At 37.8% G+C, this 20,855-nt stretch overlaps 1 protein-coding gene across 1 annotated transcript in view; it reads right to left on the reverse strand.

The window, feature by feature from the left end:
- Positions 1-2,607: 2,607 nt before the first annotated feature.
- SECISBP2L (SECIS binding protein 2 like) overlaps positions 2,608-20,855 on the reverse strand; it is a 58,418-nt gene continuing 40,170 nt past the window's right edge. Inside the window, exons 15-18 of the mRNA XM_027570209.2 lie at positions 16,007-16,227; positions 15,113-15,267; positions 11,385-11,604; positions 2,608-3,720 (exon numbers count right to left, since the gene is read on the reverse strand). Coding sequence (XP_027426010.2) covers positions 3,038-3,720; positions 11,385-11,604; positions 15,113-15,267; positions 16,007-16,227 — 1,279 coding nt within the window. The 3' untranslated portion in view covers positions 2,608-3,037. The remainder of the gene's footprint in view (positions 3,721-11,384; positions 11,605-15,112; positions 15,268-16,006; positions 16,228-20,855) is intronic.

Below are 20,855 nucleotides of genomic sequence, written 5' to 3' on the forward strand. Positions count from 1 at the left end.
TATATTAAAGTAACAATGTGTTAAGATTTAACAGTTTTATATTAAAGAGTTGAAAAATGAATGTAGAGTTCACTACTCATTTGCACATTACAATCCCCACCCCCCCAGCTTACTAAGAAATCAGACAAGTACATTATTCGGATATTAATTTTTCAATATTTAAACTATGTGAATTCCTTTTGACTAATTCTTTTCCAAATACTGGAAGCATATAAAATACCCTCTCTGCAAAAATGACCTCCAATCAAAGCCTTTAAAAACTTTTCAATGTATAACACACATTATTTTTCCCATGTTTAGTCAAAAGAAATATATTACATCATTTACAAACATATTTAAACCAAAAATTAAGCTAGTATGAACATTTGTCTTTTGAGAAGTGATCTTCACAGCAAACAAACCTACTAAAGCAGAAATCTAGTTCTGGGAGTGCAATTCATATTATAATTCATATACTTATGTACTGAAATAGAAATCTAATATTAATTATTGCCATAAAACCACCTCTACACACTAAGAAAAAAATCTCTATGGTTTTTATTTCTTGTGATAATGAACCCCTACTCTTACCATTAGGTCTCCGAAGAGCCACCCACTCCCAGTTCCAAACAAAAAACAAAAAACAAAAACCAAAAAAAACCACTTTCCCAATTTTCACACCTCCTCCTGTATAGAATATACAAATTCCAGAATTTATCTAAAGGAAACAAATTATAAGGACATTATTAATACTTATTTAAGCATACTTTCGACACAGTAGCATTTCCTTTAATAAATTTTGGATAGTCCTCTAGAGTGACCTGTCTCATATAAAAAAGGCTGTGGTCCCTTGGGTTTGCTGGCAGAAGATCCTGCACGTGCAAGAGCATTTATCAAACACAGAATCGAACACTTCTGAAGTCTATAGTAATAAATTTAAAAGTTACTGGTGTTCTGAAGATTTCCTCAACTTCTCTTTTGATACAAATGTCAAAAATGTAAAATGACAATTCTCATTCAGAAGAGATATAAAATATAAGAAACCTTTGAAAAGCCAATACCTCAAGATCAAGAGTTATCTGAATCACTGACACCAAGCAAAGGAAATTTACACCATAAAAAGTATGAAAAGTTTTTAAATTCACTTTTAAGATTGTCAGTAGTTCAAAATCTCTATCATTTCCTTAAACCAATTAACACTTCCAAATGTGTAGACACAGTAAGGTCTGCCACATACACATCCATGATTACTATTTCAGAGGCTTCATTCCTTACATGCTGTGTTCCTTTAAGTACTAGACTAAACACGTTGTGCCTAAGAAGTCTATACTGGAGAACAGTTTAGACAGGACAGGATAATAATGTCCCCTTTTAGCACACTAATAAAGTTGACAGACTGACATTTTCTATACAGCAATGCTCCTAAACTTTCATAATGCACAAATAACTAAATCATCACCCAAGAAATCTCATTCTCCAGTATTAAATGCCAGCATTATAAAACATCAAAACTAGCACAGTAGTCCCAATGAGTTCAGTAAAAAACCTGCCCAATTCTTCTCTCCTGCCTCTGTGAGGCAAAGCCCTGCTCCATGAAACCAGAGCAGGGAAAGTACCCCTCCCTCCTCAGTTCTGTGCCTGCTTGTGGGAGCTTGAGAGCTTAAGGCTGGAGCCTGTGCGCGGGTACATGTGTGTGGTCAACTGGAGGCTGGGGATGGGGTGGGGGAGTTGGAGGGATGAGAGAAAAACAGGTCATCTGTAAGTCTCCCAACATTACATAAACTTGCAGGCATCACTACCAGGTGATTGATCAGCAAATAAAACTAGCTGAGTGAGTTTAAATTCTCCCAAGCAGGTATAGACATTATCTTAGAGAAGGGCAGGGATAAATAGTGATCAAAAATACCTGCCTAGATCTGTGTACTCTAAATCATCTAATAGTTTCAGCACAATTAGAACAACTTTCTCGCTTCTTCAAAACTTCCTTTTCCAGCCTTTTGATTATCAGGATACACATTATAAGTTGTGTAAAGTTCTTCTCCCTGACCTCCTATGAGTAACTACGGTTGGTGTTCCGTGGCAGGTGCTCAAGGCTAGGAACAAAATAGGTATTTTTTTAAAAGGTGAAATGGTTTTTCACTCAGGACAAGTTTAGATACCTAATCAAGTTCAGATAGCAAATCCAGAGGGTCCCAAATCAAAAGCATGCAAGAGAACACACCAGTATAAGACTCTGTTTCGGAATAGTTTACATGTAAGTGCTGCAGTCATATAATTGGTTACAGTTATTCACCTGCCACAATTTGCCTAACTTTATGTAAATACGAATATGTACAAGAGCATTCCTGAGGTAAGTAAGAAGTAAATATGAGACAGAACCTGTTAGGTCCTATCATGGGTGACTTCACTATTAAAGACAACATCTATCACTTTCCACAAGTAAGGCCAGCTCTACTGCATCGTGGTGACTCCTTTGCTAGCCTAAGTTTTGGAGGCTCTGTTTTAGCCCATCCCAACTTTAATCGATTACCATGATCAATGGCTTCTAAAATAAACATTTTTGGACCAAAGAAAAGTCGCATCAATTTTTAACACCAAACAACTGTGGGCTTAGCTACCCTCAGCCTTTTTTTCAGTTTTCCAAATCTACCTCCAGTTCTTTTTTAAAGAAGCCCAAACAACTTTTGATCAAATTAGAGTGAAGGAGGCATAGTCTTGAAACATTGGTAAGTGCTCCTATCGATCTTTAACTTTCAAAATGACTCTAAATAGGCATTTTAAATTTATTTTTTTTAAACCTAGTCGTCTTCTATTTTAATCATTATTTTCCATAACAACATAAGCTCAAACAATTGAATTTCCACACAGCTCTTAGAAAGACACTTAGATGCTAATTAAAATCTAAGCTACAGATTATAGTAAAACAAGTAAAAGACAGCTACAAAAAATATTTGTCAGAAATTAAATACATATATTAAATACTGGACAGTGCAAAACGTTGAGATGAAGCATAAAAGAGAATGGCTGCAACTCTTACAGACAGTGGACATTTCCTGAGTTACAGACCTGGGGGCGGATAACTGAGATCAGAGGGCTCGTTGTTCAGCGAGCTGCAGCTGCTAGCCTTCTGCTGCTCCTGACTTGCTTGGTGGTCAGCAGTCCAGGCCTCCCCATCTATCCCTGGTTCTAGCACTTCAGGTGCTTCTGCCTCCTCTTCTCCACTCTGCTCTGCATGGTCTTCCTCAGAACCATTAAGGGTTTTTCCAAGCTGAAGAGTCTCCATTGTTCTCTGGGTCTCAGAGACCCACGACTCAATTCTACTATTGAGCTGTACTTCTACAGATATGGGTTCATGAGTATAATCTTCCTCCTCTTCCTCATCTTCATCATCCTCTTCTTCGAGCATGCCAGGGACAAGAGTGCTGGTGGTGCTGGTGATGGAGGAATTCAAGAGATCTCGGCAACTGCCATCCAAAGAACCAGTCTCTGTACTCTGCTGGGAGGCCCATTCCAGGTCATCTGGCTTCACTTCCTCTTTATCGCTCACTGTTGATCTCCCAGGGTTTGCAGCTGAGGTAGTACTGCCTGCAGCCAGCAATGATGGCTGCTTACCAACAGGGGCTGCGTCAGACGGAAGTTTCCTGGGCTTTTCAGATGCGCTATGCTTACTGGAAACCTCTCTCTCATTTTCTGATGTTTCCAGCCCATCTGAGGTTTCCACCATGTTTCTCCAATTTGTTTCTGCAAATATCAAACAGATTTTTTAAAAACCAGAACAGTTCCAGAATCATAAAGAGGGAAGAACAAACTACAGATATTTGCTGGCTCACCAACTGGTTGGAAAAACTAAAAACTTATTCTAGTACTGGTTTAAATGTTACAAAAGGAAAACAATTCTCAAAAATGTGCATTTAAGATAAAGAAACAAGGAGGCAAAAGTAAGTGTATGTATGCCTCAGAATGCACAAGATCTTGTAACAACAGGAGCTCATTAATGCTTCTACATAAAATCCATATTAATGAGAATCAATGAATTGCCTTTTTTTTTTGGCCTAGAGGTGTACTGGGCCCAAGGATCCACGAGTCACAGATGGCAGAGCCAAGATGTCCAGCAGAAATACTTCTAATTTGACGTGTTTGTTTCATGCTCCCACAGCAAGTTATCTGAGAACTGTCTTAGCCTATAATGGGACTTGTTTCCACTTATAATAAGCAAAGAAACAGAGGGCTTTAACTTTCAAAATGGCTCTATGCATTTCTAACATTTGTGAAAATCTGTTTAATAATACATGTAGCTGGGATCACCAAATGAATTTGGTAGCCAAAAAAAGAAGTATTATATAATACAGTGGTGATAATCTAAATTATTTTTAATGACAGAAAGTCAGTTTAAAACAAAAAAATTGAGAATGAGGAGACAAAGGACAGCTCTCCTACCACTCATTTTTCCTGTGTTTTTCTTTCATTTTTCATTTTTTTATTATTGAGGTATAACGGACATATGATTATGCTAGGTTCAGGTGTACAACATAATGATTTGGTATTTGTAAATATTGCAAAATGATTGCCTTAATAAATCAAGTTAATATTATCTGTCAGCATACAGTTACCAAAATTTTTTTTCTTCTGATGAGGATTTTAAGATCTACTCCATAGCAATTTTCAAATACGCAATACAGTATTATTAATTATAGTTGCCATGTTGTACGTTATATCCCCATGACTTATTTATTTTATAACAGCCAAGTCTCTACCTTTTGACACCCTTCACTCATTTCACCCACTCCCCAAGACTCTGGCAACACACACGTGTGTGCACACACACTATGTCTTCTTTATCCATTCATCCATTTGATGGACACTTAGGTTGTTTCCATAATTTGGCTACTGTGAATGATGATGAAATGAACATGGGAGTAGAGATATTTCTTTGAGATAATAATTTCACGTTCTTTGGGTATATACCCAGAAGTGGATTGCTGGATCATATGGTATTTCTATTTTTAATTTTTTGAGGAACCTCCATACTGTTTTCTGTAGTGCTTACACAAATTTACACTGTCACAGTGTACAAAGATTTCATTTTCTCTACATCCTTGCTAACATTTATTTTTTGTCTTTTTGATAATAGCCATTTTAACAGGTGTCAGGTGGTATATCTTGTTGTAGTTTCAATTTGCATTTCCCTGATGATTAGTGATGTTGGACATCTTTTTATATTGGCCATCTATATGTCTTCTTTGGAAAAAATGTATATTCGGATCCTCTGCTCTTTTAATTGGATTGTTGGTTTTTTTTCAGTTGTATGAGTTCTTTATCTATTTTGGATATTAACCCCTTATCAGATAGATGATTTGCAAGTATTTTCTCCCATTCAGTAGGATGCCTTTTCATTTTGTTGATTCCCTCTGCTGTGCAGAAGCTTCTTAGTTTGATGTAGTCCCATTTATTTATTTTTGCCTTTAAAAAAAAAAATAACATGTGCTCGCTTCGGCAGCACATATGCTAAAAAAAATAACACCCCCTTCTATTTGCATTATAGCTGCTACCTGCAGTTTGCAAGTATGATGATCAAGCTGTAGTGATAAAGCAAGTCTACTCATACCAGGTGTGTGCACTGACAAGTTAGTAACCTCTCTTCATCTTAGGCTCATCTATGAAATGCTTACATAGTATTTTTTTTAATATATCAACTTGAATGTCACCTATCAACTATTCACTGATAAAAACCATATTTTGGGCACTTGAAGTCAGGGCACATGGTTTGGAAAAAAACCTTTCTTTCCTGCAGTTACTTCAAGTTTGAAATAAGTTGTTTCCAGTCTCCTACCTCATGAAAAAAAAAATCTACTCCTCCTCCTATATTTTCATTCTTAGTTGATAACATTATCATTTTTGTAGCCTCAAAGCAAAAGAAAACTTATAGTACTCATTGACCCTATATTTCTCCCTTACTTATTCAACTGAACTTATATGTCACTTCTAGCTCCAAAACTACTAAATTTGGTCACTACTGTCTTAGCTCAAGCCTTCTTTATCTTGCTATACATCTACATATATTCCTAATTGGATTTGTGAATTGGTCACATCACTGTCTAATGGGCTTTCTATTACCTTAGGACAAGATCCAAATACCTCAGCTTGGCATAGCCAAAGCCCTCCATGATGTCACCCTCACCTATCTTTCCCAACTCATTCATTTACAACCTCCAGCCATGCACTCTATGCTTGGGGTCAGTCTGAATTCTCATTGCTCCCACAAGTCATAACCTTTCTATTTATAATTCCTCGCTTTGCATAAGCTGTTCTTTCCATGAGATGTGTTTTCCTCCTTTACCCTTCAGACTCCCACCCATCCTAGATGACCATCCTTAAATGTCAATTCCTTATGAAGTCTTTCCTGACTTTCCACTCACATGAATTCCCATAGCACTTTTGGCATATATAGTTCAAAAGCACTTGTTTTGTGTTTGCTGTGCTGCCCCCTTCTTCCCTCCTTATCCTCATTCCTGCTCATCTGTGTCCCCATGATTGGCACAGAGTAAGTGCTGGAGGCAAAAAAGCCTATTAAATGAAAAATACCACACATATATTTAATTATGCCCCTCCCTAAAAAACTTTAAAAGGGCATATATATATTTTTAATTTTATGCGTACATTTGTATTTCCTTCCAACAGTTTTTATCCTCCTTCAAAAGTGTAAGAATTCACTTGGGGTCCTGGAGAAAGTTCCAACTCCCCTTGTTGATGGGTCAACAAACAGGAAAGAGGAAGAAGGTCAGGATACTAAGTCAGGCTGATCTCTCTCCAGAATCAACCTTAGGCCTTCATCTACTTGGGTAGGTGAGCTGAAAGCCCACATGGGTCCTTGGGAAAGGAAAGGGAGATATGACTTCAAAAGCAGAAGCAAAGGACTCTGCTTGCCACCAAGAGACTTGTCACAATAATCAAAAAGCCACCAAGGTCACGTATCTACTGGGGAGGGAGGGTCTAGGCTCCCACTTTAAAGTAATAGATGATGTTTGATCAACAGCTGATGAGCACACAAACACATGCATACAACATGGAGAAACAGAAGAGTACGAAAGTGCCATCTTTCTCTAAGGGACAGAAGAAATCTGATTGGGATGGTGAGGAGGACAGTCTAAATCCTGAACAGAACCTCTAGAAGTCCACTTCTGATGAAGGAACCAGGAAGCAAGTTAAAGGAAGAACCAAAGTTCTCAACAAACCTAGAAATGGTACTGATTCACACCTACCCTGCTTCTGTTTATTGTAGCATAATTTATTCAATAGAGCTCTTCTTTAACGTTAATCCCTTCTATGCTTTCCTCTTTCGTTTATTGGGTCTTTGTGAAATTGTCTTTTAAACTGTCAAATCACTAGAGGATTTCTTAGAGGATGAGGTGTGTGTATTTCTCCTTTCAGTCAGTACAAACAGAAGCTGTCCATCTTTAGTTATAGACAGAACAAGCAAATGAGTTCAAGAAACTACAGAACAAACTAGTGGCAGAGAATAAGCGGGAAATTCAGGATGGACGGACTACACAATGAGGTTGTCCTCCCCTCATAAGTGATTACTGAAAAGCTACTACACTGTCCTACTAAGAACTTATTCAACAGACAGGGAAACAATCACACTGGCTAAGAATGCAGATTCTAGAGTCAGATTTACCAGGTGTGTGCACTGACAAGTTAATTACCTCTCTTCATCTTAGGCTCCTCATCTATGAAATGTAGTACAGTATTTTTTTTATTTTTTTTAATTATTTATTTATTTGAGAGAGAGAGAGAAAGAGAGAGTGGGCGTGGGAGGGGGAGAGGGAGACAGAGAATCTCAAGCAGACTCCCCATTCAGCACGGAGCCTGCCCCGTGGCTCGATCTCAGGACCCTGAGATCATGACCTGAGCTGAAATCGAGTCGGATGCTTAACCAACTGAGCCACCCAGGTGCCCCTGCAGTACAATATTTCTTGTCTCATAGGGTTGCTCACACAATCGAATGTATTAATAAATGTGAAATGCTTAGAGAAGTGCCTTGCACATAGTATGAATTCAGTGAGATATTATTACTATGTATCAAGTGCCCATTACATGCCAAGTTCCTACCTCAAAGAACTTACAACTTAGTAGGAATTTATGTTCAAGACTATTTGTTTCATGTAATAAGTATGATAGAACTGAGACTCAGCACAGGTGGAAGGAAAACATAAGTGAAGAAAACAAGGGGTATACAAAAGACAGTAAGACTGGACTATCACAGGAGGTTTTCTATTCTGCCAATGATTAGCATTCTTTTCCCAGCTTTGTTTTTCCTTTAAACTATGGGGAGAAAAACATTTTAAGAATCCTGCATCAGGATGACATGGAAGATGCTGTTTGTTGTCTATCCAACAGTCATTCCCCATTTTCTTCCTGGATAACAGAACCCCCAAACTTGGAACGAACTTGAGTCCAGTCCTGGAGGATGAATTAAAATAGTTCTTAGACTATCATGGTTATCCCATTGCTCCTTTGCCAAATATTCCCTTGCCCACCTCCCTTGCAGCTAAAAGGAGTCATAAGATCAGTTCTGGCTAAATGAACAAAAGGAGAAGTCTTCTGAAAATTGTTTCCTTCACTGATAAAAGGAACTCACTGCCTGAACCTCCTGCTTTTGACTACTAATGCCAGAGCCACAGCAGCTACTTATGAACATGAGATGATGGCACAAGAATAGAAAGCCACAGACTGCAAATGGAAGAACAGAAAGAAGGAAAGAGCTAGGGACTTTGAGGATATTGTGAAATAATTAAATATCCTGATTTCTTAGGCCACATTAGTGGTTTTATGTTTGTTGCTGAATGCATCCGATACACAAAGAATGACTTCATGCTTTCTTCTCAATGTTATTTGTGACTCCTTCCACTCATTTTGTTGTTGTCCTCATAAATCAGCTCATCAGGTCAGAATTTTAAAGATTCCATCTAAATCCTTCCTTAGGATTCAACCATTAGCTCTACCAGATTAAAAAAAAAAAAAAGACAACCACAGGTCCAAAATGGTGTCACTTAGACTGAGTTCCCAAACTGGAGCTTAATCCCCAATCCAATTGCAGTTTCAAACTCCCCTAGAAATGTGGCCTTAATTGGTCAGTCAGGAAATTTTTCTTTCCATCAGCACCAATGAGTCTGTCACCTGGGTCTTCTCCATCCTCCAAAGAAAGGTGAGGTAATCTGCATAAGACCCCTTGCTTTTTCCCTTAGCAAACAGTCTCCTCTGGAACAATCTTTTTCTTTTCCTAGCAACTTTCTTGCTTGCCTTGCCACCCCACCCCCATAAAAACCTTCCACTTTGTAAAAGTCTTCAGACTGCCTCTCTACTCGCTAGATGGTGGCTGCCCAATTCATGAATCATTCAATAAAGCTAACTAGATCATCAAATACACTTGGTTGAATTTTGTTATTTAACAGCTCATAGAATTTTAGCTTTGAGTGGAACCTTTGATGACCTAGATGAACCCTCATTTCACTAAAGAGAAATCTGAGGCCCAGAAATTAATCAATTATTTCTCAGTCCCCCACGCAGTGTGTGTGAGAAAGCTAAAGCTTCAATCTTTGAACACTTTATATTTGGTGCCTTTTGAAAACATCTCCTAAGTCTTTGAGAGGTTCTTTTCATAACTTTTCTTTTCCTGTGCCCAAAGGAAGATCACAGTCATTTGCTCAAACCCACAGCTTTATGAATTTACCTTGAAGTTTGCTTCTGAGATCTGCATTATCATTATATAGAGAGAACTGATCTCATTTACAAAGTTGGCACTTTATCTTATTTTCAACTAGAGGCACTTCAACCAAAAAAGGTGTATGCCTCTAAGCCAGTAACACTTATCCCTGGGGCACCTGGGTGGCTCAGTTGTTAAGCGTCAGCCTTAGTCTCTGGTCATGGGGGCAGGGTCCTGGGATCGAGCCCCACATTGGGCTCCCTGCTCATCGGGAAGCCCGTTTCTCCCTCTCCCACTCCTCCTGCTTGTGTTCCCTCTCTCGCTGTCTCTCTCTCTATCAAATAAATAAATAAAATCTTTAAAAAAAAAACACTTATCCTTGATCTGCAGTTTCCTAAAGCCCCAGAGTAACTTGTTCATTGTCTCTGGCCTAGAGCTTTGTCAAAGCATTCCAAACATTTAACTACAATCACAGACAAGGGAGACTAGGAAAGGGAGTGTGAAGGAAAAAAAGGGAAAACATGAGGACTCATTTTTCTACAAGTTAAATTTTAGTTGGCAACAAGCTATTCAATAAACTCCCAGATAGATTTAAAAAAAAGAAGAAGAAGAAGGAAGAAACTGGAGCTAAGTTGAAGGAGGCGGCTATCCTATTTTTTAAAAGAAAAAATAGGGGAAGCGAACCAGAAACCACATCATGAAAACTGGAGAACTTAAGAGTTCAAAGTATTGTGGAAAAAAAGCAAGGACACCCCTAAGACATAGAGTACAGTAAATAATGTTATTTTAAACATTACACACGTTAAAAAGAAAACCACAGGCCCAAAACGGCATCACTGAGGCCAAATCACCAAACCAGAGCTTAAGATCTAACCTAATCACAGTTTCAACCTCCCTCAGAAATCTAAGTTTGAAGAGTTTTCTGGTCGGTGCCAATGAGGTAATCTGTCACAAGGGCCCCTTCCACCCCCAAAAGGAAGATGAGACAATCCACTAATAAGACCCCTTGCCTGTCTCCCTAAAGGAAGGTGACCTGGCCAGGAACCATCCTTTCTTTCTTTTGCTAATAATTTCCTTGCCCCACCCTCTTTCCTATATAAGCCTTCCATTTCATGCAATTCCTCAGAGGTCCCCGCTACTTGCTAGAAGAGATGTTGCCCCGGTGCATAAATATCTAAGAAAGCCAATTAGATCTTTACATTTACTCAGGTGAATTTTTGTTCTTTAACACACACAAATGCTGGGTTTTAGTCTGTTTCTTTTTGACTACTATCAAATTTAACTTAAATGTCATATGTCTAGATTTTATAAGCTTATATTCCATAATATTCAGGTCTTTTGTTTACTGAGTAAATCAAAACTTCAACAATTCAGTATAAAGTATTAGAATGAAACTTCCTAGAATTTACTTAGTTAAAGGTCACAAGTATGGTACCTTTTGCTTTTTAAATTCCTTTGGGGATTCTGGAAATGTGACTAAATTACAGAGACTCATATAGCAAGTCTCAGCTCCAAACAGTCTCCTAATTTTTAATGGACATGCTTAATGCAATTTTCAAACCAAAATTCAGACCAAAATGTGAATAATCAATGAGATAAAAAGGTAGTGTGAAAAATCATTTTCAAAATGAGTTTAATCACTTAGATGGTTTCAACGTTTAAAACATCTGATATACACCATATACCATATACACCAACTTACCATATTCCTTTTCATTTACTTCAGAAATGGGTTCAGAAATGACACTGCAGAAAGAAATGGCGCTTGCTGCAGAGGGGTTCCGAGAGTGCCCCATGTGGTGTGGCGCCTTTTTCACGTTCTTCAAGGCTTCCTCCGCCTGCTCTTGTTCCATTGCCGCAACCATCTCTTTATATGCTTTCCTGGCTTCCTCAGTGAGCTCTACCAACTGATTAAACAGACTCTAGAGAGAGATTTTGATTAGTCCATTTTGGGGGTACTCTTTTTATTCCTACAATTAACAATAAGTCTCTCTACTGTTTCAGGATCAGACACACTTTCAATCAGCACAAAATCCAAATGGTATGCACACTGCAGAACATTATAAAATACTCTGTAACTTACAGATATTGTTTATGTAATTCTCACAAGTCTGAGGAAATTTCCTGATTCAATACTAGTCATTAGCTGTGATATACTGAAAGTTCTTGCCAAGTTTATCAATTCAACAACTGCCCCCTTCAGTCTCTGGCACTACAGTGAGTACAGAGACCACTGGAACACCACTCTGCTCTTAAGGAAAGAGAGAAGAAGCACATCTTCCATGTGACTGAAAGATAGGAGACACCAATGATTCAAGGTACCTTATCTTAAATGCCTTGAGATGTACAAAATGTTTTGGCTTTTGGAAGAAACATCAAATCTAACTGCTGAGCATCGCTGAAGAATTTCCAAAGTACTATTACCTCTGACATAGGCCTTGAAAAATAGATACAATTTTGAAGGATGGAGATTCTGCATTCTTAGCCAAACATGCAAAACAATAAATACAGGTATAGACTTAAGAAAGTACAAGGCTTGTCTGAGGAGCAGTCAAGAATCCTTATATGGATTAGAATATAAGGGAATGAGCGTATGCAGTGTGATGTCGAAGTTTATAGAAGAAGACGGCAGCCTACAGAAGAATTAAAAGTTCCCTGGATGTGTGCTTATTGGAAGAGCTTGAAGAAGATCAAAAGAAGTCAGTGATGGGATGGCTAGCTGAAAACATGAAAAACTTATAAGAAGGACAAACCAAAGGTATTGGGACAAATGCAAATTACAAAAACAGAATAAAGAGCCTGAAGAAGAATGTAGAGCTAAATAATCAGAAGTTCCTCCATCAGTGAAACAAAATGAACATGAATGGCACTTAGTAATTCCAGCAAAATGGTGAGTGGACTATACACGTTAATAAAATGGCAAAATTCATATAGCACTGAAGTTGAACTTCAACAATTATGACCTGTAAAAAACTCCAAAGAAAACTGAAGTTTCCACAGCCACTAGAAAAGACAATCAAATAATAACTTGTGATTCTTACATCATAATTGAACAACTTTCTACTTCCGTTTAATGTCTTAATTTAGTATCACAATGCAACACACCCACACATTAAATAAAAAATGTCAGATGTCAGACCTGAACATTCCTAAGAATATGTTTAGTATTATATATTAAATTATGCTTTCAGACAATGGGAAGAAAAGTACAGTACAGTTTTTTTCCTCCTACCAAGGCACTGTCATTTAAGTTTAAACCATAACTAGGACGCCTGGGTGGCTCAGTTGTTAAGTGTCTGCCTTCGGCTCGGGTCGTGATCCCAGGGTCCTGGGATCGAGTCCCACATCGGGCTCTCTGCTCAGCGGGGGGCCTGCTTCTCCCTTTCTCACTCCCCCTGCTTGTGCTCCCTCTCTCGCTGTCTCACTCTCTGTCAAAAAAAAAAAAAATCTAAAAAAAAAAGTTTAAACCATAACTGGATGAATGCATGGCAAAAAGTGTCATATTGCTATGGAATAATATGTCCCTGAAAATACGTCCCTAAGAAGGAAAAACATAAGTAGCATGCTTTACCAGCTTCAGTTTAAACTGATTAAGGTAGTAGGTACAATAAATCTGTTGCCAACTGCAATGATTTTAAGGATGCTAACACTACTAGTAGTATCAAAATATACTCAGGATTTACTTATTTTTAAAAAGAAGGAATAATGGATTCTGGTAAAAACAGCTCCTATGTGTTATATGTAACAGACTTCCTAAATACTTGTTTGCAATGTTTAATGAACTATGCATTTAAGTGAAGCCAACAAAAAGAAAATAGGCATATGGATGTGTGATATTGAGATTAACATTCATTTTACAATTTAAATAAAACACAGAAATAGTTGGGAATTAAAAAATAAGAAAGAAGAGAAAAAAAGAAAATTTAAGAGAAAAGCTATCAGTGAATAAAAACCTTAATGTCAGGGTAAGGAGAGAAAGTTTAATTCAAAGGTTACTTTTAGCAGATGGTAAAAATAACTTAGGTGTACTACCACATTACTGCAAATGGGTATACTTGATAATATACCACTATTTCCTTTACTCCCAATTTTAAGAGTGTATTTTGGTTTAAACAATAACTTACCTATCTCAAAGTAGGACAGGACAAGTGAAACAATGTACAAACAAAACTGGCAAGCATTTTATAAAGCCATGCAAATAATCCAGTATATATAATTCAGTAAGAAGTCAATACAATATGAAAAACAAACATGTCCACTTTTCCTGACCTCAATCTCACTCCTATTCCACAAACTAACAACGAACAAAAAAGGAGTAATTTTTATTAGGTGTCTTTATATATGACCCTTTTTTCCCCACAGAGGTACTTACCACCCAAATTCTCACATATAGTTTAACACAGCAAGCAGGTATACATATACCACACAATTTACCGAACAAGCATTTATCACCTGCTCATGCTCAAGTAATGAGAAAGGTGTCAGGGACACAAAGGCAAGAGGTCTGCCCTCAAGGAATTCATAGTTAAAGGGAAAGAACACATAATCTACAGCAAGGCAGTATGATGCCTATAACCAAGAAAAGCATAGGCTACTGTGGGAGCAGAAATATTGAGTATATACTCATAAAGTAGGTGGGTAGATAACTCCATGGGTAGTGGGAGAGAACCTGAATGGAAATGGGTGTATGCAAACATGGTAACTGGATAAGAAAGGACACAGACTTAAATAAATAAAAATAGTATGGCTGGAAAGAGGTAAAATGGTCCATGAATGGTGTCACAAAATACTTCAGAGTCAACTTCATAAAAGAGTCTTAAAATGTTATCAGTTACTAAGCATTACTGGAGATAAATAACTTTTATTCTAATTATTAATTACCAGCCTATTGTTATTATTATTACTTATTATCATCAGCTCCTGTGGGCAAAGCTTTGTATTAGCAGACCAGGAGAAGAAGAAAAAGGTATCATGAGTGCAGAATTATTTTGACAACTGGTTAGGAATTCCATTTTCAAAAAGAAAATCCTCTATAATTAAAGGACCTTCTTCTCTCTCGACTCCAAGTAGTATAAAATATAGCCAATATATACACTGAAGAAATTATTTTATATCATATAATATCAAGTATCTTTACCCAGCAGTTAAATAATTATCACATATTATAAAACTGAACCCAGAAGAAAAAAGCACTGTGGGAAAAACAGGAGCTAAAATCTTTACAGTCAAAATACTGTAGGATTAACTTGTATAAATGTTTTTAGCACTAAAAACAGGAAATGTAATACTCAAAAATTGTCCACTCATTCTTGGGACAGTCATCTCACTTCTTCAAATGCTTTAAAAGAACAGTGGCACATGTTAACAGAAAACGTACTGGGGGGTGGTGAGGACAAGAGGGACAAGGGAGTGTATCCTCTTAGGTCTTACCTCAGCACCAAAGTAGTTGAAGATTCCCACTACGCTAACAGGAACCAGCTTGTTCACACAGCGTCCTAGAGCTTTTCTTCCAAGGGCAAACACAAAAGGAATTTCTTGTTCCCGTGCCATGGCTATAACATTATAGAGAGCCTCATCCAGGCCACCTGAGAAAGTCAACACATGCTGAGGTCTGTCTTTATATAAATGGAAGTATTTTAGCATCCAAAAGCTAAAGCGTAAAACACAGCAGCAAAGGATTCTATGAATGCCTGTGGCACTTTTGCTATTCTACTTATTTTCCTATTGGAATTTATATGATGTATGGATATGGATGGATACACACACACACACACACACACACACACACACACACACACACACACGTATGTATTTTCTTTCTTCCCAATAAATTTTAAAATTCTTCAACACCAGTTTTTGTCTCTCCATAGAGATTGGTTTGGTGGGAGTCAAATTTCAATACATTCACTAAAAAAGGAATTAAAACTGTTAACAGTGGCTGATATCTTTATTCTCTCAGCCCAAGTGGCAATAACACAAATATATATTACTATTTTTATTGATATTTCTCCCCTGTGGAGAATATGCCTACTACTGCTACCTCTGCATCTGTCTACTCCAATTACCCAAAGTGGCTCACTTGGATAGCCCAACTTAAATCCTTCACTAGTGTTCACAGATTAGGATTTCTTTACAGTCCAATCTCAATTTTATTACTTAATTTGAGGTAATGAAAGATTTCACTTTCTTTCCTCATGTCCAATATTATGTTTTATACCTAAACTCTGCAAAGAAAGACATACGGCTTTCACTTTTAAATTCATTGTATATCTTACAATTATACTAAATAAATATCAAAACACTTTAAAAGTAAAATGTTCATACCTTTTGACTGGATTTTTTCACAATTTGGAGAAATTATAACACACTTGATCTTATTTAACTTCATATGTTTAGTAACCTCCCTTAGGCCCATAACCAGCCGTCTCCTTGCTTTTGCTCTCACAGGATCTTTTTGGTAGATGCGTTCCTGAAAACTGACAAGCTCTTGAAGAAGAAGAGTCACACATTCATCAATCTCTTTACAAAGAACCTGATTACAGTATCTGTAAAGGAAACCCAAAACAGGTAAGTCCAACCTAATTTACTTTCCTGCAATTATAAGATTATGTTAGGGAAAAAAAATATCCAATAAGAGGTTTTCATTGAAAAATCAACTCTTTAAAATCTCTTAAATCCTACTGAGAATTAGAAAAAGAGACGTTTTCCTGAATTACAACAAATTCGCTTTTATGGAAAGGTTGGATTATCCTCAGATAAGTACTATCCAAACTCCCCCAATTATTAAATTATTAAGGATACAAATCAAATGTGAGCCTGTTATTTGATAAAAAGAGATATAATGTTTCTGGTAAAAAGATATAAAGTTATTTCACTCCAGTAAATACCAACGATCCTTCTCGTAGCAAAGAAATATAATTTCCCAGAAGCTAACTGAATGCCCTCGTACCAACCAAGTCATTCTCCACACTCTGATAAGTCACCATCTCTGGGAAATTGGCTTCCTCAACCACAAAAACAAGGAGTTAGGTAAGATGGCCTCAACGGCTCCTCTAACAATGAAAATCTGTGGCTGTGAAGGACGAACTCAGTAATCAGATTAAAGCCAAAATCAAAGAAGCCTTGAGGTAAAAGTCACATGCCCTTATAGCAAGCAAAGCAAATGAATGAGGCTCTTTGTGAGATCATGTATGGCTATAATACGAACAGACAGGCAGTGAGTGAGGCCACTAAAGTACTTAACTGCAGGGATAAGGAAGTCATCAAAGTTTACTTTCTCCCTCTACACTCTATTTTTCAAGTTCTCATCCTTAACCTCTACTATAAACAGGTACTTAACAGGGAGATGTGGTATAATCTCTAATCTAAGACTAACCAGGCAAGTAAATTTCCACTTCTGAATTATATTATATAGTAGAAAAATACTAGGCCTGCCCTTCTTTAGTGGAAAAAAATTGTTTTGGAAAATTTTTTTCTTTATGTGAAAAATATTTAAATAAGTAGTGTTTAAATAAGTAAATAAGTGTGACACCACTTCAGAAGAGAAGATATAGACTGAGGAAAAATAAAGTATGCAAAATTAAAGACTGCACTTAGAAAATAGAAAATCAAAAATGCAGTTTTCTTCATTCCGTTTTTCTTTCAAGCTGTTTATTTCATACATATGTAACATTTTACTCCCCAAGTGTTTCCTTTGCTCCACATCTATTATCTGACATTTAATTAACTTCCCAAATCCAGACAAAAAGAATTAGCTCAAAAACAATAGTATTAAAGAAAAGGAACAGGATGGAAGGATCAAGATGGCAGAACAGTAAGATCCCAAGCTCATCTCCCAGAGACATACCAAAATTACAACATCATACAGAACAACTCTCTGAGAATGACGTGACAAATAGCAAAAACAGCTCTTCCACAACTCAAGATAGAAAAAGCCATACCAGACAAGTAGGAAAGGCAGAAAAGGGCTCTAGACAGGATCCACACCCCCTGCTCAGTGACTCCCAAACAGGAGGAATATTACAAACGCAGAGGCCATCCTTCCTAAGGAGCAAAGGGTTCAAACCCTCTATCAAGCATGCCCACCCTGGGGACCTGCATCAGGAAGATGAGGCCCCATAAACGCTGGCTTTTAAAATCTATGGGGCTTAACTCCAGGAGAGCTAGAGGGCTAAAAGAAACTGAGACTCTACTCTTAAAGGGCACAGGCACAAACTCACTGGCTCTGAGACCCAGCATAGAGGCAGCATTTTGAAAAGCGCCTGGGCCACACATGAAGATTTGCTAACTTTAGGGCATGTGCAGAAGGGGCAGGGATCTATGGGAACATTTTCCTGGAACAGAAGCACTGGTGGGAGCCATTTCTGACACTCTTCTTCTACCTTGCTAATACCACTTGCCCTGCCTCAGCATGCCCCTGTAGACCCACTCTACTTAACAATGCTGGGCCCCGTACGCATCCCCCTCAAAGTGGCTCCCACTCCACTGCACCTGGCAGGTAGTCTCAGCCAGATCCCATGGTCCCTGAAAGCAGCTCCCAGTCCACCAGACTTGGTGGGCAGCCAAGGCCAGGTTTAAGGCCCCCTCTAAAACAAGTCCCATCCCACCATACTCAGCAAGTGACCCTGAGTGGGATCAGCATCCCCACAAAGCAGCTCCTGCCCTGCCATGCAGCAGGGAGCCTCAGACTGACACCTCCCAAAGCAGCTACAGCCCCGACCACCAAAAGCCCCCAACCATTACTGCAGGGCCTTTCAGCCAGCTGCATCTGAGGCCAAACCCACCTACCAGTGTGAACCCAGCAGTCACAGCCCAGCCATAACAGAAGGACACATGTAGTCCACATGGGGGACACCCCTGAAGTGCCTGGTTCTGGGGACCAGGGGAGACTGTACTTCAAGGCCCCACAGGATGCCTTCTACATTAGGTCACTCCATCAAGACTCAGACATAGTTCATCTATCTAATACATAAAAACAAAGAGAGTCAGGAAAAATGAGAAGACAGAGAAATAGGTTTCGAAGGAAAGAACAAGACAAAACCTGAGAAAAGAATGAAATGAAATGGAGATAAGTAAACTACTTAATAAAGAGTTCAAAGTAATGGTCATAAAGATGTTCACCAAACTCAAGCAGAATGGAGGAACACAGTGAGAACTTCAACAAACAGATACAAACTATCAAAAAGAACTCATCAGAGCAGAAGATAAAATAATATACTAGAGGGAATCAAAAGCACATTAGATGATGCAGAAGAATGATCAATGATCTGGAAGACAGGGTAGTGAGCGTCACCCAAGTTGAACAGCAAGAAGACAAAACTTTAAAAAATGAGGATAGTTTAAGACCTCTGAGACAACATCAAGCAGACTCACATTTACATTATAGGGGTCCCATAAGGGGAAAAGAAGAGAGAAAGAAGTAGAAAGCTTATTTGAGGAAATAATGGCAGAAAACTTCCCTAAGCTGGGGAAAGAAAACAGACATCCAGTTCCAGGAAGCACAGGGAGCCAAGAACAAGATTAATGCAAAAAGACTTACACTAAGACATGTAATAACTAAGATGTCAAAAATTAAAGATAAGGAGATAATCTTAGAAGCAACAAGAGAAAAGCAACTAGTTACATACAAGAGAACATACATAAAATTATCAGCTGATCTTTCAACAGAAACTTTGCAGGCAGAAGAGAATGTCACCATATAAGTGCTGAAAGGAAAAAACCTACAACCAAGAAATTTACCTGGCAAGATCATCATTCAGAATTGAAAAACAGATGAAGAGTTTAAAGACAAAAGTTAAAGGAGCTCATCAACACTAAACTGGCCTTATAAGAAATGCTAAAGGGACTTCTTTAAGTGGAAGAGAAAAAGCCACAACTAGAAGAAAACTATAAAGGAAAAAAATCTCACTGGTAAAAGCAAACATACTGCAAAAGTAGTGTAGATCAACCACTTAAAAGTTAGTATGAAGGTTAAAAACAAAAATAGTAAAATCAATGATGTCTACAATATTTTGTTAAGAGATAGATAAAGATATAAAGCAGGATGTCAAAACATAAAACACTGCAGGGCGGGGAAAAATGGCAGTAAGTACATACCTACCAATAATTACTTTAAGTGTAAATGGAAGAACTATTATAATCAAAGACTCAGGGTGGTTGAATGGATAAAAAAGCAAGACCCATCAAAATGCTGCTTATCAGAGACTCAATTCAGGGGTGCCTAGGTTGCTCAGTCGGTTAGGCATCCGACCCTTGATTCAGCTTGAGGTCATGATTTCTGTGTCTCTCTCTCCCTCTGCTTCCCCCCATCCCCCAACCACACATCCACTGCTTATGCACTCTAAGGAAAAAAAAAAAAAAGGCTAAATTCAGTCCTAAGACACATACAGACTCGAAGTGAAGAGATGGAAAAAGATTCCATGCACACAGAAACAAAAAGAAAGCTGGGGTAGGAATAGTTACATCAGACAAAATGGACTTTAAAACAAAGACTGTACAAGAGACAAAGAAGGACATTAAATAATAATAAAGGGATCAATCTAACAAGAGGATATAACAATTATAAATATCTATATACCCAACATAGGAGCACCTAAATATACAAAGCAGTATTTATAGACACAAAGGTAGAAACTGACAGTAACATAATAACACCCCACCTACATCAATAGAGAGATTGAAGACTGAAATCATATCAAGCATCTTTTCAACTACAATGGGATGAAACCAGAAATCAATTACAAGGGGAAAAAAAACTGGAAAAAACACAAACACGAGGAGGCCAAACAACATGCAAATAAACAACCAATGGGTCAAAGAAATCAAAGAAGGAATTAAAAAATATCTTGAGACAAATGAAAATGGAAACACAACTTCCAAAATCCGTGGGACACAGCAAAAACAGTTCTAAGAGACAAGTTTATAGTGATACTGGCCTACTCTAAGAAACAAGAAAAATCTCCAAAAAACAATCCAACCTTAAACATAAAGGAACTAAAAAAAGAAGAGTAAGGCCCAAAGTGAGCAGAAGGAAGTAAATAATAAAGGTCAGAGAGGAACTAAGTAAAATAGAGACTGAAAAAGAAACAACAGAAAAGATCAATGAAACCAAGAACCGTACTCTGATAAATAATATTTATATGGACCTAGATGGTATTTTGCTAAGTAAGTCAGA

This window comes from Zalophus californianus, chromosome 6 (assembly GCF_009762305.2).
Source record: "Zalophus californianus isolate mZalCal1 chromosome 6, mZalCal1.pri.v2, whole genome shotgun sequence".
Lineage (NCBI taxonomy): Eukaryota > Metazoa > Chordata > Mammalia > Carnivora > Otariidae > Zalophus > Zalophus californianus.